This window comes from Panicum virgatum, chromosome 1N, assembly GCF_016808335.1.
Source record: "Panicum virgatum strain AP13 chromosome 1N, P.virgatum_v5, whole genome shotgun sequence".
Taxonomy (NCBI): domain Eukaryota; kingdom Viridiplantae; phylum Streptophyta; class Magnoliopsida; order Poales; family Poaceae; genus Panicum; species Panicum virgatum.
Window position 1 is genome coordinate 42,669,191 of NC_053145.1, and position 26,667 is coordinate 42,695,857.

Consider the following 26,667-nt stretch of genomic DNA (forward strand, 5'->3'; position numbering starts at 1 on the left):
TCGGGTGGCTAGCACAGCCGGTGAGTGTGCAGCCGGCGCGACTTTGATTCTCAAATCGCAACTCTCGTCTTTCACCGGGTTCACCCTAAATAAAATTTTCGTTGCCTCTCACGTTTGCGTGGAGTTACAAAGAAACTACGATGCGTTCGTCGTCTACGAAGCCTTAGGTGGTTTCCGGTGATCTTTAGAAGAACGCGGTCTTCGTATCTGTGTGTAGTTGTAGGTTTAATTGTACACGGATGGTATGAGTGTGGTGTGTGTAGGGTGGTGTGTATATATATGAACAGATACTATAGTTGTATCCAGATGAGAGTTCAAAAAAAACTCGAAGCCATGCGGCCCGGCTTCCCCATTTCCAAGCCGCTTCAGAAACCTGCTAAAAAAAAGCCGCATCAGAAACGGACGCCGCGCCGCCTTGTCCTGCTGCTGTCGACCTGTCCGCCGGGACGGGAATCTCGCCAGGATCTCGTTCGTTCTGGGGCTGGGACGGCTGCTCGCTGTACCTGCCGCATCGGCACCAGCCGCTGCAACCGAACCGTGCATGCGCAGCTCGCTTGGAATTTGTGGGACCTCGCCTGGTTCCGGCGATCAATTGCGAGCTCGCCGCAGCTTCAATCGGTCCACGGGACGCTCATCAGTCATCACTCCTGACTCGTGTGGCCACTGCCAAGCCGAAAGTTAGTAGCATCCATAGCTCCCCGCCGGGCATAACTGCCCTGTCTGCGTCGCGTTGCTCCACCCGGCCACCCGGGCACCCACACGATCCTTCCTCCGATCCCATCTGCAGCCGCCGGCACGCCCCTGTACGCGCACCTGCAGCGTCTCTTGCTAGCGCGGCCGGTCACCGTGCCGTGAGGTAGGCCGAGGGGCAGGGCCAGGGCCTTGGCCCTTGGGCGGCGGCGCACTGCGCCACTGCAGGCCAGCCATTCAGCCAAACACGACGCAGTGGCGGCGGCCGACGGCACGAGCTCCCATTCCAGTCCAACGGGAAACGGAAAAGAATAGAAGACGGGGACGGTACCACCGGCGCCGCATGTGCGTTTCCGGTGGGGGAGCCTCGGCCGCTGGGGCCGGGCGCGGCGCCGGAGCCGCCGCTGCGTCACGTGCCCCACGCCCCCAACCGAAGCCCGCCGCCGTGCCTGTACCGGGGACAGGGACAGCCCGGCCACCGTTTCCACCGGCAACGCCGCAGCCCCCGTCCACCGGCGACGCGTCGCGATCGGGCGAGCATGCGTTGCGCAGCGGAGCGCGTCCGGGGAATCGGAGAGGCTCACGGAGGGCAGGGCGGGCGGGCGGCGAGACGGAACGACGAGACAAGATCCGGGTGGTCGGGCCGTCGCGGTCTCGGGGCCCGGCGCCTTTTTCTCCTGAAACGACCAGTCAACTCTAGCAGACCGTCTAAACAGTTTTCTATCTTAAATTTAGAGAGCTAAGTTAAAAAAAATAGACTCCAGCAGACTCTCTACTTCACACTTTATTTTACAGAGGCCTCCAAAATCCCTCCTCCACCCTCCATTCCTAGGGGGCTCTAGGAAGCCCTCTATTATATATTAAAATTGGGGACTATTGATGGAGTTGAAACAAATTTAGAAGCCTCTAGAAATAGAGACAGTCCTCATTTAATATTTAGAGGATCTGATTTAGAAGCTATTGCTGGAGATACTCCCAGGACGCGACCAATTTGACTGGTGCGTGCATGCACCGATGCACGGGAGGAGGGAGTACCTCACGGGACAGGATGAATCCGGATGTTTATTCGAATGCCAGATTTTTGGTCATTTTTCTTCGATTATGGATAAATAAGATATATAATTTACTATGTAAATTCATAGCCTTGTATTTAACAACTTTTTTTAACTTTTTAATTATAGGGAGCAAATAATACATAAAAAAATTTATACAAAATTTTATTCTTATGTGTAATAATATGCTTGATAATATAAAAAAATTAGCATAAAATTTTAAACATATCTATTTAAAATATAAAATTTGTTTTAAGAATTCGGATCTCTAGATCATCTGACGACGGATCGGTCCCCGAGTCGGACCGGACGGAGTCGCCAGGACAGGAGGAGACCGCGCCAAGGGCAAGCCGACGCCGGCCTCGTGATAAAAGGGCCCCCGCCCGGCCATCTCTCGAGACCGCCCCTCCTATGTGCTGTGGCCCTCGCCCCCCTTGCCCAAAGCTGCTCGCCTCTCGGCGCCACCGCTGATCGCCCTCCCAGGTCCCAGCGCCACCCTCTCCCCCGCGCCTCGGAACAGTGCCCCCCATGTCGTCGCGTCGCTGTCGCGTTGCTGCAGGGGAGCACCGGCTGGCACAGTGCCACCCTGCCACAGTGGCCGGCCGCGCCACTGCTCAGCTCTCGCACCGGGCTTTCTCCCTCTCCCACACGCGGAAGGGGTTTCCATGGCTTCGGAGTTCGCGAGTACCTTTGTGTTACGGCGACTGCTGACCTCTCACTGTCACCGGGCCGCTGGAGGACGGAGGTGTTGCGATCATCGATCACAATGCAATGGCCGATGGCATGGTCACGGCCATGGGCCACGGCCGAGCTCTGCCTGCCCGAGGGTTCGTGCGCGGCAGAGGCAGAGATACGAATCGCGGAGGCGGAGCACGGAGCCGAGCCAAAGACGCAAACAGAGACTGTGCATGCCAGTGGTCACGGGCAGCGCTGCGCCGGCAGCAGCCAGCCAGCTAGGGCTAGATAGCTAGGGGAGCGTGGTCAAACTGTGCTTGTACTTGCAGGTGGTACTGGTAGGATGTGGCTGCCCGCGCTACTGCCTAGCTGGCCTGCCCTCTGCCCACCTACTGAACTGACAAAATGGTCACTCTGGCAGTAACAATCCTTGTCACCTTCTGCTACGCCCTCTCCAGCTCTACTGCATCCCCCAACTACCCCAATGCGTCGTCGTTATGGTGACGACCGTCACTGTGTTTTTCGGATCCGAGTTATGGTGGCTTCTACCGGATCCTTAATTCGGGTGCAGCGCATCAAATGAGCTCAAGTTTTTGAAAAGCACTACTACGGGGAGTGCACAATTAGAATGTGACAGTTTTTGTTCGGCAGCTGATGGAGTTTTGGGTCGGATTAAGCGAAAGAACCGTTGAAAAGAAGGTGATTCAATAGAACACAAGTTCAGGTGTACCATTGCTAGTCTAACAGACAAGGCGTCAGGACTAGAAGCACGATCAAACCCAAAATCCACAGCACATTCTTCCACTTATGAACGGTTTGTTGTTCAAATTACACACGCACACACAGGGAACGGCAGCGAGTGAGGATGACATGTATACGCGGCGATCCAAGCAGAGCCAGCAGCGGCGATTCGACAAGGAAAGGGTGGGAGATTAACCGACCATGCAGCTTCGGAATTCAATTCGCGGCCGTCGCCGTCACCGTCGCCATTGGAGCTGCTAGTGCTGGTGGTGGTGGTGCCGCCTCCGAGGACGGGGGCGTCGGGGACGATATGGACAATGCCGACGCCGAGGTGGTGCCGTTGCTGGTCACGTGGCTGGGCGGCACGACGGTGATGGTCTTCGTGGAGGTGGCGCTCGTCGTCGGCCGCAGCGCCCTCATGGGGCTCGCCAGCGCCCACGCCCAGCTCCGGTGGCTCCGGCCGCCGGACTTCCTCGCGCCGCCGGCCGCGCCCTCGGCCGCGGAGAGCCAGTAGGAGGACGACGCGGGGCCCAGGCCGCCGAAGAACCCCGCGCACTTGATCCGGTGCTGGCTCGCGTACACGTCGTCGTCCTCGTCGTCGTCCGCGCCGGCGCCGCCGAGGTGGCCGAGCGCTCCGCCGCCGCGCATCTTGTGGGGCTTTGGCTCGCGGTGGGACTCGACGCGCCGGAGCGTGCAGTCGCCGAAGCCGTTGGAGAGGCGCTCCAGGAAGTCGCCGGAGAAGCTGCGGCTGCCGCAGCCCACGGAGCGCGAGCGCGCCACCTTCCGGCCGAAGGACGAGGACGACGACACCTGGCTCTGGCTGGGGCTCTCCGGCTCGCCGATGGCCTCCAGCGCCCGCCCCAGAGTGGATGACGCGGCCGCCCCGCCGCGCCGCTGCTGGTCCGGCGCGCCCGCGTTCGCCCTGGACGCCCACGCCGCGGACGCGACGGACACCGACTTCCGCCTCGCGGCGGCGGCGCCCCCGCTGGCGGCGTACGGCGCGGCGGCGGCCTGGTGCGCGTACGCGGACGAGGACGAGAGGTAGAGGAAGGACCAGAAGCTCTTCTTGCGCGGGCTATCGGCCGCCAGCGACGACGCCGAGGAGTAGGGGAACTGCTCCTCGGGCCGGGGCGCCACGGACTTGCTCCGCTTGAGCCCGCCGCCTCCCGCGGAGAGCGCCGCGGAGGCCGATGAGGAGGACGACGAGGAGGACGGCGTCTTCTTCCGGTGGAAAGCCATGAACTTGCGCGAGGCGGCGGACGGGCGGAGCGGCGGCGGGGGCTCGGGGGCGCGGCGGAAGGAGGGCGGCGACGACGGGGACCCCGAGGGCGGCGGGTGGCCGCCGAGCGGGAAGAAGGGGCTGGACTTGGAGGAGGACACGAGGCGGCCCAGCTTCTCCTGCAGGCAGAAGGCGCATATCCCTCCGCCGGCGACGGCCGCCGCCGCGGCGGCGCTGCCGGGGCGGTAGGGGTGCTCGCTGCAGTACTGGACGCCGTCCGGCGCCGCCGCCGCCCCAGCTTGGCCGTCATCCTGGTCCGCCGCCGCGTCCGCCGCGAGCTTCTCCCCCATCCTTGCTCTGCTGCTTCGTTGATGTTCCTCTGTCGCGCGGCCGCTTTCGTGGATGCAGGAGAGGATCTAGCCTCCGGCTACAGCGCGGCCATGCGCGGCACAGAGAAGCTAGCAGGTGGCGGCGAGCTGGCCTGGAAGAGACGAGACGATCGATGATCCCCCCAGCATTAACCGGTGGATCTTCCCTGGCGCTGGATGTGACCGATTTGCCTCCACCACTGGGCGCGCGCCCCTGATTCCCTACCAGAGAGAGGGGAAGAGCAGCTGTACCAGACAGCAGCCTGCGGGGGAGAGGGAGAGGCTGACGAGAGAGGAGGTGGTGGCGTGGTGCGGTGTGGGATGATGGGACCAAGGTTAATCTAACCGGTCCGGTTTGACCGGTTACCGATCAAACCGGTCCGGTTCCGGTTCCGGCCGGTATCCAACCGGCCAAAATTTAAATTTTAAATTTGAATTCAAAAAATGAAAAATTCTTAAAAAATTCCTAAAAATACTTCAATGTGTGATGAATCTAATGGTGTCAAATTTTCTCAAAAATTCATTCATTTAGTATAGTTTGTGAGAATTTAAAGTTAAATCAAAAAAGAAAAAGAAAAAAATGGGCCGGCCCATGAAGGCCCACCGATCAAACCGGTCAAACCGGCCGGTAAACCGGTCAAACCGGTCGGTAAACCGGTAAAACCGGCCGGTAAACCGGTTGCACGGGAGCGTTTGAATTTCAAACCGGTCAAACCGACCGGTAAACCGGTAAAACCGGCCGGTAAACCGGTCAAACCGGCCGGTAAACCGGTCGGAACCGGTTGCACGGAAAAATTTGAATTTATTTGAATTTGGATTTGAATTCAACCGGTTTCCACCAGTTACCGACCTAACCGGTCCGGTAAACCGGTACCGGAGGGCGGCGGTTACCTGTTTCCGGTTGGGAAATAAAACCCTGGATGGGACTCGCTTCCCTCGTCTCAGCTCCTCTTGGGTTTGTCCGGGTTCGCGCGCGGTGTAGGGGTAGGGAGAGGTCCGCCTCCGGAGGCGCGGACCTTTTGGGAGTCGGGCCGGACGGGGCGCCATCCATCATCCCGTTCGGGTTTCGCGGGAACGGGGTTGTTGGGTTTGTGGGCCGGGAATACGAGGCCAGGCCAGGCCCGGTGAGGGTGCGGTGCCCGAGCAGGAGGCCACGTGGGGAAGGGGCGCGCCTCTCCTCCTTTTCATGCGCCTCGTACGTACTACTACACTTGTACAGAGGAGGAGCACAGGCCGCGTACGGTCTCGCCCATGCGCAGTGCATACTACGGGCTCAGAGCAGGCTTTTCTACTCCTGCGCTCTGGTCCACCTGCGCCCCTCTCACGGTCATGCCGCCCCATACCCCCAATGCCCCATGTTCCCGTGGGTGGTGGGCTGCGACGCCGGCCGCACGCATGTGCCACGACCACGGAAGCGAGCAACGTGCGGCTGCTCCTGTAGCTTCGTAGCGTTTCATTCTTGGACATCTAGTCGGGCGGGCGTGCATGTGCGTACGTGCATAAACTAACTACTGGAAGGTTCGTGTTAGAATCGAGCGTGCAGCAGGCGCCTCGTAGTATAAACTACTACTACTGTACTCCAGTAGTAGTTTTGTGTGCGGTTGATGAATGATGAAGGGTTAGCACTTAGGCCCTCCACAGTGTATCGCTTGAGTGATGCCCATGGAATAAACAAACAAAAAAACTGAAGTTTTGCCGTCTCTTGCTCTTCCGGATGCTTCATTATTTTATTTATTCTACTATTGCACGAGATCCACAAGCAATGCTTGCCACTACAGCCCAACAAAAGCGATGTCTGTTTCGTACAGTGGCGCTCTTTATATTTCTGGCACCACTCGCACACTGTGGGAGGCCTTAGCACTGGCGTTCTATGTGCAGCGAGCGATCGAGCACCTAATTCTGGCTGTTGCTGCTGCCACCAGCCATGCCGACAGGACAGCGACGCTGAGAGCCGAATCCATGTTCCGGTAAATAAACAAACAGTCAGTCCTAGGGGTGGGCACATTACCCTAAACCCGAAATCCGAACCCGAAAAACTCGAGCCCGAACCCGAAAAACCCGAGCCCGAAAAACCCAAATCCTAATTCGGGTTCCAACCCACGGTACCCGAAATTATTACGGGCAATTCAGGTATTAGGTCACGGTACCCGAACTACCCGAAAAATCCGAACAATAGTCCAGCCCAAATATATCATTCCAGCCCAGCCAAAATTACACCAAATACTAGCATGTGCCTGTAGTTTCAGCCCACCAAGCCCACAATCTCATAGCTCAGCACGGCCCACCAAGACTAAAATGATATTTGCGTCAATTTCATGCCGAGTCCTCTTCTCTTCTCATCGTCAAAATATCTTCCCTGCGAGTCATCTGTCCTCTCTCATCTCTCATCTGTCCTCTCTCCTCTCTCGATCTCTCTCTGGATCTCCGCACAACGAGCCACCGAGTGGCCTATGAGGCTGTGACGGCGCGGCCTGCTGCGTCAGGCACCTACGCCCCCGCCAACCAGCCCCCGGCCACCCGCTGCTGCGCCTACCGATTCCTCGCGCGCAACCCCACGCCCGATCTGAGCATGGTTGATTCAAATCCATGGCGTCGTCAAGGCTCTCGACCACAGGACTGCAGGAGCAGGTCGAAGACGTGTGCTTGGGGAGCTCTGGAGGCTTTCCATCGGTGGGAGGGGGCACCGCTGGATCTCGACAAAGCAGCACCCCACCGGTCGCCGCCGACACCACGAGGAGATCCCTGTTGTTGATGCGTTTCTCGGGTATTTCGGGTATACCCGAACCCGAAATATCGAGTATCCGAATTGTCGGGTTTCTATTTTCTCAGGTAATTTTCGGGTTCTGATTTTTGAAACCCGAAATTTATAAAACCCGAATTACCCGACCCGAATTTTTCGGGCTACCCGATTGCCCAGCCATAGTCAGTCCATGGAAACAGCTAGCGGGATCCTTCCACTCTTGTTGATGGGGTATGCTTTGACTACTGGTTACCACCCTTCGGCCTTGTTTGGTTTGTCTGCGCTACTCGCATTATAAAAAAAATCTTGTATGCATGACGTACTAAATGAAGTTTATTTACAAAAAAATTTTAAAGATGAGTGCAACTTTGCTCGACGAATCTAATGACAGTAGTTAATTGATGATTGGCTACATTAATGCTATAGTAATCATTTCTAATCACACGATCAAAGATCTCATTAGATTCGTCTCGCAAAGTAGCACAGAGATTGTAGAGTTAGTTTTGCAAACTGCCTTTATTTAATACCCGTAATTAATGGTCAAACTTTGTACTACTTACTAGCACAATCAAACCAAACAGGACCGACCTGCCAGACATGCTCACATGCGACAGAGAGAGAGATGGGTCCGAGGAGAAAGCTGAAACTGAAACGGTGAACCCATCCCCACATGAGGAGCTCAGTCGGCCCACCGGTCCACGCAGAAGCTAGGCTACGGCCCATTCTCTTCCCCTAGCGCTAGCAGAGCCGGAGCCAAACGGTTAAGACACCAACGCTATGCTACACGGCCCTATATTATTTTTTTAGATTTGTCAAAAATATATGCTTAATTTTTTTTTGCAAATATGTCATCCTGCCCCCAGTTCATCCGGCACGGCCAACAAACCTACCGCCAGATCATCCGGCGGTAGCTACCTTCCGTCGGATGAACTGGCGGAATGCGCTACCGCCGAGCTACAACCGGCTATAGCCGCGCTGTAGCAGCATTGTAGCTGCACAGTAGCATTTCGCCGTTTCAAACGACGATAGGTCGTATCGCCATTTCATCCGGATAGGCAGTCCTTATTGCCAAACTATTGTAACGAGCGGTTTCGGACCTCCAAAAGTAATAGCGGTTCGGACGTGGCAACCCACACGGTAGTAACGAGCGGTTTCGGACCTCCGAAAATAATAGCGGTTCGCACGTCCGGAAAAATTAAAAGATGATTTCGATGTCCGAACATCTTAACAGGCGGATTATCGGATCCTATGGGACGGACGGTCCGTCGGTGTAACTAAAAATTGTCCAGAAACTTTATTGATTCTGGTGACCGATTGTGTAGGTAGTTGACCGAATTTATTGCATTTTTCAGAGTACTAGTATGATAATTTCTCATTGCCGGATGATATACGGTTTTATTACAAATGAAAAACAACCTCCAGAACATAAGGAGTACACATATAAAGGACGCAGTAAAAAACAATACATAGGAAGTTAGAAGAGACTTCCGAAACAAACACGCAACATATTGATCGCAAAGGAACATAACTTATCCGGATAGCAGGCTTGATCCGAATGAAACGGACCAGTACAACATCCCTCATTCACGGCCAGCATCGTTTCCACGTCCCGCTCGTTCTGCTTTCTCGCGCTCGCACATGCGTACATCATGATCCACCTTCTTCAACCACGCCATTCATATATTGCTGGTCACAACGAGTGATCCACGTGTCAATCCACTCATGGAAATGACAATAATGAGTATTCATGTTATCGACAGCGCTGTTTCATAAACAAGAAATGAAACAAATTTATTAGAGAAAATAAAAACAAACACTTGACAAACATGTTCAAGAAAAAAATATATATACCTATGCTTTTTGGACTTCCTCGATATTCTTACAAGACCAATACCTCTGGCCAAAAGTCTCGTAATTACGAGATATGTTGGGAACACAACGCATCTGGCAATAGCAATATGGTGGCTCTACACCTTTTGGTCATATCTTGCAATATGTAATACATCTATTTGGATCGTTAGGAGGGCCTCCTAAATGCGCCTCCATTTCCCGACGCAAAGCTGCCCTAGATGATGAGCTCATAACGGTTTGTTTGGGCTACCCTGAAAATTTGTTGAAGGTGCACGGCACGTACTCTCGGCAAGCACATCCTCACCTTTTATACACGAAGGACTGCCAGCATCGTCCTTTCAAACACCGACGGAGTCATGAGATGCCCTCACTGCTCTACACTGCTGCCCTTCGCACTTTAAGGACGGACATGACCACTCACTGCTTCACACTGCTGCCCTCTCGCTTTAAACACGGACATGATCAGTTACAGTTCCACACTGCTGCACTCGCACGCCAGCAAAAGCGATCGCCGTTCACTGCGCAGGACAGACAAGGCAATCAATTAGCATCCTTTCAACGTCCACTTATGTCACGTAACTTCATAGTGAAATCCAATGCACGATTAAATGAGGCCGGCCAAACCATGTTTACGTCCACTGCAATTAGTACGGCAAATTAGGGAAGAGCCATAAATTCCTTGATTTCATCATGAAGATAACGATTACAAAGCAACGGGTCCTTGCGTCTTTAGTACTATGGTAAATGACGCGTGAGACCTTTGCTCTAAACTGGGAACTTAAAGAACGAGCTACAGTGGCACGTGCAACACGGTAACCGTGTGTTGCATCTAAACGTAAACATGCCTTAGGGAATTTAAATTGCGGGGATTACATGGTGGTGCTTTTACTGAGTGCACCGGGGATATTTCCCCTTCCTAATAGCTTCAGGCCCTACTTCCTTAGCACGGCGGGCCCTCTCTCGCTTCTTCTCCCGGTCAGTTTCACGTGTCTCCTCCTCCTGACGTTCCGCTTCTGCAATCCTCTTCCGGATATCTTTCTGGTCTTTCTTGCGCTTCTCCTCCATTTGTTCCTCGTACAGCATTCGTTGCCACCTTTCCGCGGCCCACCATACTTCGCGCTCAATGTGATCCTTAGCCTCCTGAGATTGCTCGGTGTCTAACCACTGCACGAAATCACATAGAAGCGGTGGAGACTTTCCCCAAATCATGTTAGTAATCAGTAAATGGTCGAGAATTACGAAGCTCTGGTAGTATTTTTTATTACCTTAGCTCGGTCCTTGCCGTAATGCTTGGGTGGATCATACTCATAGTTGTCGCACATGAAGAACCTCATCCCGAAGTCGTCCTCCAGAATTGATGACTTCATAAGCTTGCACAATGAACCGCAAAACACAAAAACACATAGGCACATGGATTCCTTGGAGTACATTTGCTCTCAGCTTACTCCATGGAATATAGGTGGATCCTAAGGACGACATGTTGTAGAGTTGTGTGGTGCTTTCAGTGTGCAGTTGTATAGTTCTATGGTCTGCCTGGTGGCCTTATTTAAGGACCAACTTGGAAGGTCCATGGGCTATGTCCACGAATGTTCACAAAAGAATGCAGTGAGCTGTCATGTCACTGGTTGGTGTGCGAGCTCCACAATGCAGTGCGCACTATACCTGCAGCGAGGTACTCGTCCTATGCATAGCACTGCACCGGTCTATTCGTGATAAAATCACTGCACACTTCACAGCTGTGACCTTTGGCTAGGACGCGTCCCATCAGTCGGAAATGGTTGGGTTGAAACACTTAATGAATTACTCGTACACTGAATGATTCCCCGGCATGCAAACATTATTGACCATATGAAGACAATACACAAACGTACAGAACCGAGAAAGTATGATGTCGTACTGAACCGAGAAAGTATTAACATCATATGCAATCGGTTATATACAATGCAAAATCAATTAGACAAACGTACCACTATTCCGAAATTCTGGTCTCGCACTAGGGGGTACGTCTCGGACATCGCTGCCGGCTCGATCGGAGCCTCTGGTGGAACGTGCACGACACGTGTGCGCGTCCTCGGCAGGTACCACCGTAGGTAGTCTGCGAATGCCTCGTCGCTATTCAGGTACTCACACTGAACTGGAGGAGCCACCTCTTTGTCGGTCCATGGTTCGACGAGAAGGGTCGGTACGGCAACGCTCGGTCATTGCGCTGAACTCCCGCGAACCAAGCCAAAAGGTCGTCGTGTCGTGAGAGTGCCACGTCCTCGGCACCTACAGCTCGGCCAGCACACGGCAACCCCAGAAGCATCGCCACGTTCTGAAGAGTAGGGGTCATCTCACCGACCGGGAGGTGAAACGTGTGCGTCTCCGGACGCCAACAGTCGAGAAGTGCCGCGAGGAGGGACATGTCGAACTGAAACCATGTAGCCTTGTCCCTGGGTCGACGTGCACTGTCTGCCAAATCTCCCTCGACAAGTCGCACAATCGGGAGAAGACCCGAAGCGCGTAGCCTGCAGCACGAAAATAAAATATCAGATTATAACAAACGATTGCTGAAACAATAAAAATATGTGACAAATGTATCCCGTACCTAGGAACCCAGCGACGGTGTATCGGCATCGTCGACATGGGCACGCGTGCCCGAAAAGTCCCCAAGCTTATCCCACGGACCGCAGACATGCACGACCGGTGGCGCTTGTCGGCGAGAGCATCCAGTAACTCAGGGGTAGCACCTTCCTCGTGCTCCATAGCTACCAAAAATCATAACATAAGTACTAATATTGTGCATTAAAATATTAAACAATTAAAATATCATAACGGAATAAGAAGTTGAACATAATAGACTAATAAATGATGCACAAGAAATTAAATAATATAAAACTTCAATTGTCAATTACAGCACCAAAGTTGAACATAACATGGTGGCACAACTTACAACACATACTCGTACAACATGAAATTAGTTCATCACTTACTAGTTCTTAAAATTACATAATTTAACATAGAACATAATTCGATAGTAAATCACACACATAACAATCGTCGTCCATCAGACAAGGCCATCGTTGTTCAGACGACGGCTACGATGACCCATTGGCTGCGTTGGCGGAGTTGGAGCAGCTCCTGATGGGCCCGATCCATCTGTGCCGCCACCATAAGTCAATGCCGTGCAATCCTTGTATGTATGACCCGTCTCATAGCACTTCGAGCAGAGGCGCACATCTCGACCAGCCTCCGATCGATCCATGTTATTCCGAATGCGTTTCTTCTTGCGTCGCCCCACACCTTAAAACATTTCTGGATCTGGGTCCAGAATGTAACTTGCATTGTGTCCAGGATCAGTTATGAAGTCTCCCAGGATACGAAACCCATAAATCTCGTGCCTCCAAGTCATCCAAATGTTTTTCTTCAAAAAGTAATTTGAGACATACATACGAGGCTGTAGTCCCCCAGCTTCAAAACATGCAGCAATGACATGTGTGCACGGCAGGTGTAGCAGCTTTGGCTTATGACATGAGCAAAAACAAGCATCGGTACGGAGAACACACTCCTGCATATGCTTCTCACACCGGCCCCCCATGCGGGCTTTGTCCCTACACATCACCTCGTACCGATGTTCCATAGAGCCAACTGGAGTGACCCGGGGTAAATGGGCCTTTTTAAAAGTTGCCTCCATGTACTCCGTAATCTTGTATCCGTAAACTTTGCGATTATCAGCCATATCCTTCTTTGCCACATCGTATCGGTCTCTAAAGTACTCGCAAGTGCGATACAAGAAGAACTCGATGATCCCAACAAAAGGCAGTGATTTTACACCACGCAGCACCCAATTGTAAACCTCGGCTAGGTTCGTAGTTATTATACCATACCTAGCGCCTCCTTCATCAAATAGTATAGCCCATTTCTCTTTGGGCTCATGCTCAATCCACTCCGAGAATGTCTTAATTGCCCTTTTCCTTTTGCGCCTGACATTCGGACTGTCCAAGCCCACGTCTTCAAGTGAGACCTGGTCGTCCTCTTCTGTATTGACAAGTCTCTTCGATAGCTCCGTTGTTTGCTTCTTTGTCAGCTCATCCAACTTTTTCCACAGGAAGTTGAATTTCTTTTCCTGATTCTAGCTGCATAACCGCTTGAACAGCTTCCTAAGGGTTTTGTTCTTGAATTGGCTATGAAAGTTTGCCCCCATATGTCTCATGCACCTCCTACTCTTTAGGTCCGGCCATAGTGCAGCCCTACGACACTCAGTACTGCCATTCTGTTTGTCATCAATTGCGTGTAAGATACCCTTGTGCCTGTCATGAATCAAACACACGTTCTCTACATCTTTCACAATCATCTGCTTCACCCTTTGCAAAAACCAATACCAACTATCCCCTGATTCTTTCTCCACGAAGGTAATTGCCAAAGGCAACAATTGCATGTTACCATCAGCTGCAACAGCTGTGAGGATTGTGCCTTTATACCTTCCTATAAAAAATGTCCCATCTATGCAAATGACAGACCGGCAGTACGGAAATGCATCAATGCAAGCGCCCAAGGCCAAGAACGACAGTTGCAGTACCTGCTTTCCAAGCTTTTGGGCACATGGATACATTTTCAAGTCGTAGTAGCTTCCAAGATTTCTAAGACATATGGTCTGCAGCAGTGCCGGCATATTATGATACGAAGCTTCATACGTCCCCCACCTCATTTCCAGTGCTCTCTGCTTCGCTCTGTAAGCTTTGTTGTAGCTAATTTTATATTTAAACTCCTCAACTGCACAAATAATTGACTTCGGTTCATAACTAGGATTGTCCACAATCAAAGGTACATGTAGTTCGCTATGAAACCAGCACTGAGGTTGCGGTGCTGGGTTCTAATTGCTCAAGCAGGCATGTGTGCTCCACAACTTTTCTAACCTCCCAGAAATCCTCCCACTTTCCCTTAGAAGCGTACACCCTGAAAGACCATTCGCTTCGCACACAACGAACGTCATATGCTCTCGGACTGCTCTTGACCACTTTGAACTGTCTTTGTAAAGAGAGAGTGGACCAACGTTTTATAGCTTCCTTCATATTGTCACTGTTGCCATACACCGACCCGACGCGTGCCTCATTTTGACTGTACTCCCAAGGGACCGCTTCACCTTCATTTACACTTAATTTTGCAAAATTATATCCGGACCAGTTCTGTGGGACATGATAATCATCATCATCGTCATCCGAGGAGTCATCATCCATTGCATTGTTCTGCTATTCACCCCCCTCTGAAACTCTTCAATTATCTCTGGAATGTGTTCCCCCTCATCAGCCTGACCAGTTGCTTGACGAGGTTTGTGTGCAGCATCTGTGTCATCTTCTACAATCTCGAGTTCAGCACCTTCTTCATGAGGTTCATGCATCGTCTCGGGATCTTCCGATACTATATCTCCCTGTCCTTCATGTTCCTCACCCGCTTCAGTACTAAACCTAATCTTCTCGAACGCTTGAACAAACAACGCAAGCGGTAAGCCTCGGCTAGTACTTATATTAACATAGTTCCTCCAGTTTTCCGTCACTTCAAGCGGCAATAGCTCCCAAAATACTGGTTCCCTTCGACTTACCACTGCCATGACAGAGATCTCATGTTCATCTCTATTAAGCCCGAAAGCTTTAAATAGCCAATTGGATATTAAAATCCAAGTCCTCTCTCTTGCTCTGGGTACTTTTTTTCTGATCGAGTTAAACTCTGACAAATCTACCCCTTCATGATCATATCTAACTTCTCCTGACCCATAGAACACTTGAAAATACAAATCATCTGACATGCCTGCCAACATTTACGACAGTAATTACTCGTACTTAAAATTTAATCAACGCCAGTAAATCTTTCTATTATTTTATAATGGCAAATTCTGACCGGGGTCTAAATATTAAAAATATTTTCTACCCAAATGTCAACATACGAAAATCTATTCAAATAATTTTTCATATTTCAATTAAGCAAGTAATATATGTGACTCAGTTATATTATATTGCTGACCATTCAAATCTAATATTGTTAGCATATCTTATCATCAATTTTAATTTTAAATCATATAGTGGTGGGTAATTAATTTTTTGGTCTACCTTAATTGTTTTCCTAAAATTTCTATAACCGACAAATATTCCTTGTATTTATATCTAAAATAATATAACTTACTAATATTTCTATGAAACTAATATTTCTAATTCAACTCACTAATATTTGTATCTAAACTAAAATTCGTATTTGAACTAATATTTCTAATTTGATTGACTAAATTTTGTATCTACACTAACTTTTCGAATGAACTTCAAAATAGTTTCTAGATCAATAAATTATATCCAAATCACTAATACTCAGTAAAACTATTTCTACATCCAATAATCTACACATACATGTATTTACTAATGCTAATCTACCTACTATTATTGATAAAACTAGATTTGAAAATTCACCTGAAACAAAACGCGCAACGGCAGAGGCCCTCTCTCCTCTCTCGAGCCGTGGTAGCCGCGCGGGGGCCGCGCGAGCTTGGCCGCGCTGCGGCCGGTGGGGCGGGTGAGAGGAGGAGGCGCAAAGCGGTGGCGGTGGCGGTGGCCGAGCGAGCGAGAGGGTGTGGCGGAGCGAGCGGGCGGTGGCGGAGCGCAGCTGTTTTATTGGGGGGGGCTTACTGCCAGATGAAACGGCGGTAACCTGCTACCGCCGGATGATCCGGCGGTAAGGCTTAAATACCGCCGTTTGATCCGGCGGTAAGATCACGGCCCACCCCGGCGCATGAAGCTGCCCTCCTATCGCCATTTCATCCGGCGATAGGATGTCCGACCGTGGGCCCGCTCACCTACCGCCGGTTCATACGGCGGTAGCTTCATTCCGCCAGATGAACCGGCGGCAGGATGACAAATTTGCAAAAAAAATTTGAGTATATATTTTTGAAAAATAAAAAAAACTCTAAAAATACGATACTACACGCCCTTCCCGACCCTACTCGAGCAAAATGTTCAAATGCTGACTGAAGCTATTCCCGCTCCGAAGGAGGATCCCTGTGACATAAGCGTGGCCAATCTCAATACAATTGTTATATGAGTGTCATATCACATCAGTTTAATTTGCTGATATGACAGAATTATTTATGAGCAGAGAGGAGGTGGAGTTTTATGAGATGAAAGAGGAGTGTAATCAAGATGACACTCCTTAGGGCATCAGTAGTGTGGGAAATAGAGGGGGTCTTAAGCCCTTAGAGGCGACCTCATACGTAACAGCAGCAGGTCATAAGAAGGCCATAAGGTCAAAAAGGTTAGAATCCGCCTATAAGCTTGAGACCCGATCTCAAGGAATAAACAAGTCACAGAAAGCACATTGACGACCAATCCGAGGCGGCGGTGGCGGAGATTCTCAGAGAAAGTACGAGCGGATGGAGTTGATATGATTTTATTAATTAAATATGGGTCCCACTTTAGAGGCAACGTGAGACCTTTGGGTCCCACCTTAAGTTCCACCCCACCCTTATACACTATGGATGCCCTTATTAGTCACAGTTACTAAATTTGCAGCCTTGGTAGTTGTACTATAATACTTCTCACAAAGACTGACCTTAATAGCTTATGTTTCCACTATTGTGCAAGTGTCCATACTGTAACATCTCGAAAATTCACCCAAATAAATTACTCGCTAAAAATATTTTTCAAAATATTTTCACCGCCGAGCTCGAATCTTTTCCGCCAATTCATCGTCCGGACACCAAAAATCAAATCTCCGTCGCGACACCGAAATCAATCATCGTTTAAAACTTTCCCTGTCTTCTCATTTCTTGTGCGCGTCGCTTCTCATCGACGCCACGGCCGGCTCGCGACCGTCGACTCGAATCCCGCCGGCGTCTCCTTTTCTTTTTCTCATTTTCCTCTTTTTCCTTTCTCTCCATTTCTTTTTCTCCTTTTCTTTTTTTTCGCTTCTCCTTTCCTCCTTCTCTTCTTCTCTTCCAGCTCCCTGCTCACGCACGGCTCCTTGCCAACGCACAGACCCCCCTGTTCGTCCACGCGCTGCACGTGCGTCACTGTGCGACCGCGCGCTCCACGCGCCCGAGATGCTCGCCGCGCCCCTGCCCGACCCGTCCCGTCGCTCTGTGCTGCCTCGTCGCTCGCGCCGCCGCTCCACGATGACGAACGCCATTAATGGCCGCCGAGAAGCTCGCCGGCCGCCAGCCACCGCTGCCCTCCTCTCCACCGCCTCTCCTCGCCTATAAATAGGCCCCCACCGGTTGGCGTGAGTTGTTTTGGAAAAGTGTCTGGCAGCCGTGCCATGTGCTACTACGAACGAGGAGTCTGGTAGCAACCTATAAACTTGGATCCTAGGTGGATCAACCCTATGTGCTACTCGGTACATAATAATTGCTTAGAAAATCTTTTTCTTTCAAATAAACCCATACATAAAAATTAGCTTTCTGCAAATTAAACCATAGCCTTATCCTTGATTTATCCTGTGCATATATTCTGTTTATACCCCCTCCGTGGGTATGGTTGGACTTGCTGAGTACGTTTGTACTCACCCTTGCTTAATTTTTACAGAGAAAGATTCAGACCTTATTCCCGAGGATGTTGAGTAGGGATTTCGTTTTGCACCCAACCTTGCCTGTGGTTAGGGTCACCTGCAGGAAGCTTCGTATGGCGCAAGACTCTGATGACCTCGTCGTGGTTCACGTCCTTATTTGGGTTTTAGTTATGGTCCTTGCGATAGTGGCGCTTCATTGCCCATTACCGCGTAGAGTTGTTCGGTGATGTACCATCTGATGTAATAAATGTGTTATCAGCCTTCTGGGACAGATATTTGTATCACATTTGAGTCACCTCTTAGGAGGGGACGCTTCAGGTGGCATCAGACCCGTAGGATCGAGACCTTTTTCAAGCCTTTCCACATTAGGACCTTCCTTGTTTAACCCTTTTCCCCACACAAACACTCACCGCTGACTCTTGCCCTGTTCCAGATGGCTGACAATGGATGGAGTGGCGGAATCTGCCCCGCAGAGCTTGGCCTCCCTAAGTTATTGCTACTCAGCCTGGAACACATTGGAGTTGTGGACCCACCGGAGTACACTTACCGAGAGTACGACTCCAGGGGCACCCTTCGGTGGGACATGATGATCTGCGTGGGAAAGAGCACCCGCTATCCTGACGTGGAACCCTGGTTCATTTCCACCACTGCCTTTTGCTTCCCAGACACCTACCGAAAGGCCGCCCGAAAAGCCCTGTGACGTCTGCGTGTGGTTTACAAACATCATCTTCAACGGACTCCTATGGGATTTTTCCTACCTACTGAAGGAAGAGGATGCTCATGGATTGCCCGGATGGGAGGACATGGGAGGGAAGAAGAAGAACTAGAAGATACGGTCTCCCACCTATCCATCTACCTCACCGGCTTGGACCAACTCTACCGCGAACAGGCGGCACAACTGAAATACCAAATCCGCAGGGCAGAAAAGGCAATCCAAGAGATGGAGGAACAACGGATAAGAGCCATATGAGCCGAGAATTCTCAAAAGCCACTCTCCAAACCCAATGACAAAACCACGAGGCGCTCAGGACAGAAGCTGGGATGTTAGAAGAAGAACCTGAAGAAACCCATTGGGATAAGGGTACTCAAACCGAAGATGAGGTGTTGGAGCAGTGTCTTCCACCAAAGAAGCACCCTATCTAGATCGAGGAAGAGTCCCCATGATAGGAGAGTAGCACACCTAAGCTAGAGCCTCCATCCTAATAATCGTGTATATATGAGAAATGTACCCCACCCTGTTGTATTATTAAGGACCAACTATCCCCTTTGTACCCAAGTATTTGTGCAAAGCTTGTTCACCCTATCTTTATTTTCAGATGGCTGAGGAAGGATGGACCCAGGGCATTTGCCAAGCTACACCTGGCTTCCCCAGCCTTTTGATCAATGCACCATGGTACCCTCCGCTGCAGGGTGATCCTGGTCATCACCAAAAGTGACCGCTACCCCGACATCCAGCCATGGCGAGTGACTGCCACGGGGTTTAGGTACCAAGATGCCTACCCCTTGGCCGTCAGGAAGGTGCTCCGTTATCTGTGCCCGATTTTTGAGGGACACCTCGCCCCCACATCAATGAGGTTCTTTCATCCGGCCGTCAGAACCCCAGTTTGGGAGGCTCGCATGAGAAGCCTAAAACGGCGCCGCCATGAAGAGGACCCCATGTACCAAGTGGCTACTTGCCTAGCATATTTGAATCAGCTCTTTGACGAGCAAGCCAGCATCCTGAGGGAGCAGACCCAATGGGCCGAGCAAGCAGAACTCGCGGTAAGAATGCATCAGATCCGGATAGCTTAAGCCGAGGCAAGAGCCGCAGCCGCGGTCAGTAGTGAAGCAGTTGCCCAGGAGAGCCTCAGGCAGGCCCGGGACCGGCGTATGCAAGAATGGACCAGAAGTGGAATGCCAGTCCCAGCAATTGTGGAAACCCATGTCCTACTTGGGACGCCCATCATAGGATGGGGACCACTTTTGGGGACCCCATAAGCCCCACATGGGCCTACTGCCGCCGTTGATGGAGAAGCTACTGAGCAACACCTGGAAAACGGAAACCTAGAGAATGGCGAGCAAGGACTGCTCATTCCCGTAGAGGCACACTCCGTCCCAGAAGAAGGCTCGCCCCGCGAGTAGCCTGTCCTGAAGCCACCCTAGAAAAAGCCCTCCCAGCCCCTTCGGCTTAAGCTGTACCCTGAATTGTGGCCTTTGTACCCGGACGTGTAGTACGCGTTTGGCCTTGTCCCAGTGTGTACCCCCTTGCAGTAATGAAGTTGTTTGTGCTTGTTGTTTGCTAGTCTATGTGCTTGTAAATCTGTGTGCTTATCGGTAGAAGGTGGATTCTACCTTTTCAAAAATACGAACTAAATAACTTAAACATCACTTAATCCCAATCCCAGTCTCACAAAGACTCTATCCAATCTACAGATGTCTTCCCGACGCGGTTCAAGAGCCTCCCACAGTCGGACCCCTGCAGCCCCTGGCGCGGAAGTACCACCTAACGGACAGGACCCTCTTCAGGGAGAACAGGAAGTGAGCCAGAACGACGGAGGAAACCAAGGAGAAGCGCCACTGCCACCACCTCCACCTTTAGGGGACTTGGCATAGGCGATAAGCAATCAGACCCTCATACTGGAAGCCCTGGCCAATGCCCTCGTCAATAAGCGGCCACGAGAGCAGACCATGAATGACAAGCTGACAGCTTTCCTAAGAACCAAGCCACCCACCTTTGCCGGATCCAGCAACCCTTTGGAGGCAAATGACTGGCTGCGTGTGATTCGGAGGAAGCTTGAGCCGTTCGAGTGCCAAGATCGAGACAAGATTCTCCTGGCAGCTCACCAACTCACCGGAACTGCTTTAGCTTGGTGGGAAAATTACTGTGCCGCTGCCGAAGATGCCTCCACCATCACCTGAAATGAATTTGTGAAGGAGTTCCGCCGCTACCATATCCCCACCACTACCATGAAGCGCAAGGTAGATGAGTTCCACGAACTACAGCAAGGGAGCAAGTCTGTGGAAGAGTACACCTACCAGTTCATGGAACTTGCCCGCTATGCACCATAGGAAGTGAATAAGGATGAAAAGAAACAGGACATGTTCAAGAAGGGATTGAACCCAGAACTTCAGACCTTGCTTACCCCTCAGATATACCCGGACTTCAATACTCTGATGAACATGCCCATTCTCACAGAAAGGGCCAAAGCTGAAGAAAGGAAGGAAAACAAGCGTAAGTTCCTGGAAAGCAAGGCCCGCCAGCAGGACTGCTTCCAGAAACCAAGAAGCTCCAGCGATATTGCACCAAGATCTTAGGCCCCAATGCAGTATAGGACCCAGTCCCAAGTGACAGGCCCCCAGGTTCCTAACACACAGTTCAGAAGCTAGAACACCATGAAAGCCCCGCAGAGCAATGCCAGTCAAGTCACCACCAACAACAACAATGCTAGGGCCTGTTTCAACTGTCGTGAAACAGGGCATTACATTGCCATCTGCCCCTATGCCAAAAAAAAGCCTGCTGCATCAGCCTTCTCCAACTCGGTGAATGGGCCTAGGCCATCGGTGTCCAGAGCCAACTGTGTCCCCATCGGCAGCAACAACAAGGGCAACAACAACAGCCAACAGCCTTATGGATGAGCCCGCGTCAATTCATATCGTCAAGCTTCGTGGATAAGCATAAAATACCTACGGTACTACTAAAAACAACCCTATTAACCCGGACGCATGGAGGTGACATCAAGTGTCAACTAGGTTGTTTACGGGTAAGGATCAATTTAAGTGGGGTAGAATTCCTAGCAGATCTAGTAGTACTTAAGTCTAAGAGAATAGACGTGATCCTTGGAATGGATTGGTTAAGCCTACACAATGGCCTCATAGGTTGTGCTGACAAGGTAGTACACCTAACCAACTCAGATGGGATGCAAATGACCTGCCAAACTTGGGGAAGTGGACCAGACCCAATGGTTTTTAGTATGGATGTGAAAACCTTAGAAGGAGTTCCAGTTGTGAATAAATACCCTGATGTTTTCCCCGACAAACTCCCTGGAATGCCACCAGACCGGGACATAGAGTTCTCCATTGACCTTGTCCCAGGGACCTCTCCCATAGCCAAGAGACCCTATAGGATGGCAGCCCCAGAACTAGTGGAGCTGAAGAAGCAACTAGAGGAATTACAACAAAGTGGTTTTATCAGGCCTAGCTCATCCCCTTGGGGAGCCTCAGTCCTATTTGTCAAGAAGAAGGATGGGAGTATGAGGATGTATGTAGATTACCGTGCACTGAATGAGGTTACCATCAAGAATAAGTATCCTCTCCCCAGAATTGATGATCTCTTCGATCAGCTAAAAGGAGCCAAGTACTTCTCCAAGATTGATCTAAGATCAGGATATCACCAGCTCAAGATTAAGGAAACTGACATCTCGAAGACAGCCTTTGTCACCCGTTATGGGCAGTTTGAGTTTACGGTAATGTCTTTTGGACTCACCAATGCACTGCTTATTTCATGAATCTCATGAACAAGGTGTTTATGGATGAGTTGGATAAGTTTGTTGTAGTCTTTATTGACGACATACTCATCTACTCCAAAAGTGCTCAAGAGCATGAACAACACCTAAGAGTGGTTCTGAAAATGATAAGAGCACATAAGCTATATGCCAAGTTCAGCAAGTATGAATTTTGGCTTGAGAAAGTAGCTTTCCTTGGCCATATTCTGACCGCAGAAGGAGTAGCAGTCGACCCCGAGAAAGTTAAGGCAGTTTCCAATTGGCAGTAGCCAACCAATGTTAGTGAAATCAGAAGCTTTCTTGGATTAGTTGGGTATTATAGGAGGTTTATTGAAAGATTCTCCAAGATCGCCCGGCCCGTGACAGAGCTGCTTAAAATGAAAAAGAAGTTTGTTTGGACATAAACCTGTGAAAGGAGTTTCTAGGAGTTGAAGAGAAGATTGACAACCGCCCCGGTACTCATCCTACCGGACATTCATCAGGATTTTGTCATTTATTGTGATGCATCCCGACAAGGACTAGGGTGTGTACTGATGCAAGACGGAAAAGTTGTTGCATATGCTTCCTGCCAACTCAGGCCTCATGTGCAGAATTACCCAACACATGATTTGGAGTTTGCAGCCATAGTGCATGCCCTCAAGATTTGGAGGCACTACCTAATTGGAAATAAGTGTGAGATATACACGGATCATAAGAGCCTGAAGTATATCTTCACCCAACCATATCTAAACCTCAGGCAGAGAAGATGGTTAGAACTGGTCAAGGATTATAATTTGGAAATCCACTACCACCCTGGCAGAGCTAACGTGGTAGCCGATGCCTTAAGCCGGAAATCTTATGGACCCAAGGATGCCCATCTGCAAGAGGAAATGACACGATTGAATGTGCACATTATCCCTCAAGGCTCCAGCCACAAGCTGAGTGTTCAACCTACCCTAGAGAACAACATCAAAAAGACCCAAGGTTCGGACAAGGATTTAATGAAAATACGCAAACATACCGGAGAGAACAAAGCACCAGATTTTCGAGTGAACGACAAGGGAACCTTGTGGTATAAAGATAGGATTTGTGTGCCCAAAGAAGGGGACTTCCGGCAAATGATCATGGACGAGGCACATAACTCGGCATATTCCATCCACCCCGGGTCCACCAAAATGTATTTGGATTTAAAACAAAAGTATTGGTGGAATGGAATGAAGTCAGACAGTGCCCAGTTCGTTGCTCATTGAAACATGTCAAAGGATCAAGGCGGAGCATCAGAAGCGTTATTACTACAACCCCTACCTATCCCAGTTTGGAAATGGGATGAGATTGGAATAGATTTTGTGGTAGGATTGCTCAAGACCCAGAAAGGTTATGATTCCATTTGGATAATAGTGGACCGGCTCACCAAAGTCGCTCACTTCCTACCCGTACGGACCAACTATGGAGGAGAAAAGCTAGCCCAGCTCTATGTGAATAATATAGAAAAGCTGCATGGTGTACCTAGTAGAATCATTTCAGATCGAGGGACCCAGTTCACCTCCAACTTTTGGAAAAGTCTGCATAAGGCCATGGGGACCAAATTAGATTTTAGTTCGGCCTATCACCCGCAGACTGATGGACAGACTGAGAGGGTGAACCAAATTATGGAGGATATGTTAAAGGCATGTGTCCTTACCTATGGTAAAGATTGGGAACAGAGTTTGTCCTATGCAGAGTTCTCATACAACAACAGTTATCAGGCAAGCTTAGGATTGTCGCCATTTGAGGCTCTCTATGGGAGAAAGTGCAGAACCCCTCTGATGTGGTCAGAAGTAGGAGAGCGTTCATTAGTTGGACCAGCCCTCATAAAGGAAGCAGAAGAAAGAGTAGCCGAAATCCGCGAAAAGTTGAAAGCAGCCCAGTCCAGACAGAAGAGCTACGCGGACAGGAAGAGACGAGAAATAAGTTTCAATCCAGGAGACTTCGTCTATCTTAAGGTTTAGCCTATTCGAGGGACCCGAAGGTTTCAAATACATGGAAAGTTAGCCCCCTCGGTACATTGGACCGTACCAAGTGCTAAAGAAAGTCGGAAGAGTAGCCTATCGACTCCTACTACCAGAAGGAATGTCAGACGTACACCCGGTGTTCCATGTCTCATAATTAAGAAGGTGTTTGAGGGTACCTGAGACAGAGCACGTGCCAGTGGAGGCGATAGATTTGCAGCCAGACCTGCGATACCAGGAAGTACTGGTCAAAATTCTGGACACTGTCACAAAAAGAACAAGGAACTTAGAAGTACGGATTTGCAGAGTGCAAGGGCCGCCGGCCCATGGCCGCCGGCCCATGGCCGCCGCCCCCCTGCGCCCCTCCTCTGTTTCCCGTCTCGCAGGGAGGAAGATGAAATGGCATTTTGCCCTTAGGCCCCTCCCTTCCTTCCTTTTTATTTAAGAGCCCTCCCACTCTCTATTTCGTTTTTAAAGAAAACCCCTCCATCTTTAATAATTCCAAATCAACCCTTCCACTATACAAAATAATTATATATAGATCCATGCCCTTTTCCAGAATAGCCCAACTATTTTCAGAAATTCCAACAAAGCCCCTTCCCTTCCCACAGATAATTATAAATAGGTCCCCGAATTCCGGTTTAGCTCCTAACCGCTCTTTTAATCTATCATTTCATGCGCCAAACATCCTCCGATTCTCCCAAAATTCGACCACGCCTTTTCCAATATAATTTCAACCGTGCCATTAGAAAATCCCCCAAAAATATTCCTCCTATTTTCATATCTTCATTTTTCCCAATTCAAGCTCAACGGTAAAACTTTTATTTCTTTGTCTTTATTGTGTGCTTGTTGTGTGTGCCGTAGAGCACGGAGTGACCGAGGAGAAACCCGTTGACGAGCAGTACCGCGAGCAAGTGTGCGAGGACTAACCCCGAATCTGAAGGACAGTACCTCGATTAGGACTTCTCGGAATGCTTTGTGAACGGCAAGTTCAATCTCATCCTTTGATGCATATTTGTGCCAGTTTTAAAAACACAACCTATTGGCCTGTTTTCAAAACTGCATATTATTTTTCTGCTAAAATCCGGTTGGATAGCCACTCCTTGATTGCTTTGACCATTCCTTGATAACCTATGTTTGTCTCTGAATATAATTTACTCTGTTTGGATGATAAACCCTGCTAGAGCGCTTAGGACCCGGTTACTCATTGCACTTCAAAATGTTTTCAAAACAAAGAAAAGCGTGAGTATCAAAATGGGAAAAAATGAGATTTTTTTTAATAAACGAAAGACATGCTTAGATGAGATGGATGGTGATTCATGTGTGGGACGCCAAATGGTGTGCTCGTACCTTTGTGGTTGAGCAAGGTTGGGAGATATCCATCTTGTCACAATTAAGGACCGAGTTGATGTGTCATCTTGCCTAACTCAACTATCGTGCAAACCACTCGACCATTGTATGTGGCAACGGCGTAGCATAAACCCCACTAGTTAGTCTGATAGCCATCAGGAGAGCTGAAAGCAACGGGTGATCAAGGAGAAAGGATAAGATCGCGGTGACTTATGCCCCGGTTAAACTTCGGTGATAGGTCAATGACCCCTTGGTGGATCCCGTGTTGGCTAGTCAGGTCTAGCTAAGGTGGGTAATGGCTTTGTTGGGATCTGCATCGACACTAAGGTGATCGTGCTGTGGTACCCCGCTTGTGGGTAAAGTTGCACACCTCTGCAGAGTATAAAATCTATTCGAATAGCCGTGCCCACGGTACTGGGCGAGTTACGATTTGGTCACACAACTAGTACTTCTTCTGTGAATGGAAGGGTTGGCGTGAGTTGTTTTGGAAAAGTGTCTTGCAGTCGTGTCATGTGCTAATGCGGACGAAGAGTCCGTTAGCAACCCTATGTGCTACTCGGTACATAATAATTTCTCAGAAAATTTTTTTCTTTCAAATAAACCCATGCATAAAAATTAGCTTTCCGCAAATTAAACCCTAGCCTTATTCTTGATTTATCATGTGCATATATTCTGTTTATACCCCCTCCGTGGATGTGGTTGGACTTGCTGAGTACATTTGTACTCACTCTTGCTTAATTTTTACAAAGGAATATTCAGACATTATTCCCGAGGACGTTGAGTAGGGATTTCGTTCTGCACCCAACCTTGCCTGTGGTTAGGGTCACCCGCAGAAAGCTTCGTATGGCGCAAGACTCTGATGACCTCATCGTGGTTCACGTCCTTGTTTGGTTTTTAGTTGTGGTCCTTGCGATAGTGGCGCTTCATTGCCCATTACCGCGTAGAGTTGTTCGGTGATGTACCATCTGATGTAATAAATGTGTTATCAGCATTCTGTGACTGATATTTGT

At 49.9% G+C, this 26,667-nt stretch overlaps 1 protein-coding gene across 1 annotated transcript; it reads right to left on the bottom strand.

Moving 5' to 3' along the window:
* Positions 1-3,117: 3,117 nt before the first annotated feature.
* Positions 3,118-5,070, bottom strand: LOC120655912 (formin-like protein 1). Its single transcript, XM_039933892.1, has one exon. It carries the CDS (start codon positions 4,725-4,727, stop codon positions 3,375-3,377), a length of 1,353 nt encoding a protein of 450 aa, XP_039789826.1. The 5' UTR covers positions 4,728-5,070; the 3' UTR covers positions 3,118-3,374.
* Between the last annotated feature and the right edge of the window lie 21,597 nt (positions 5,071-26,667).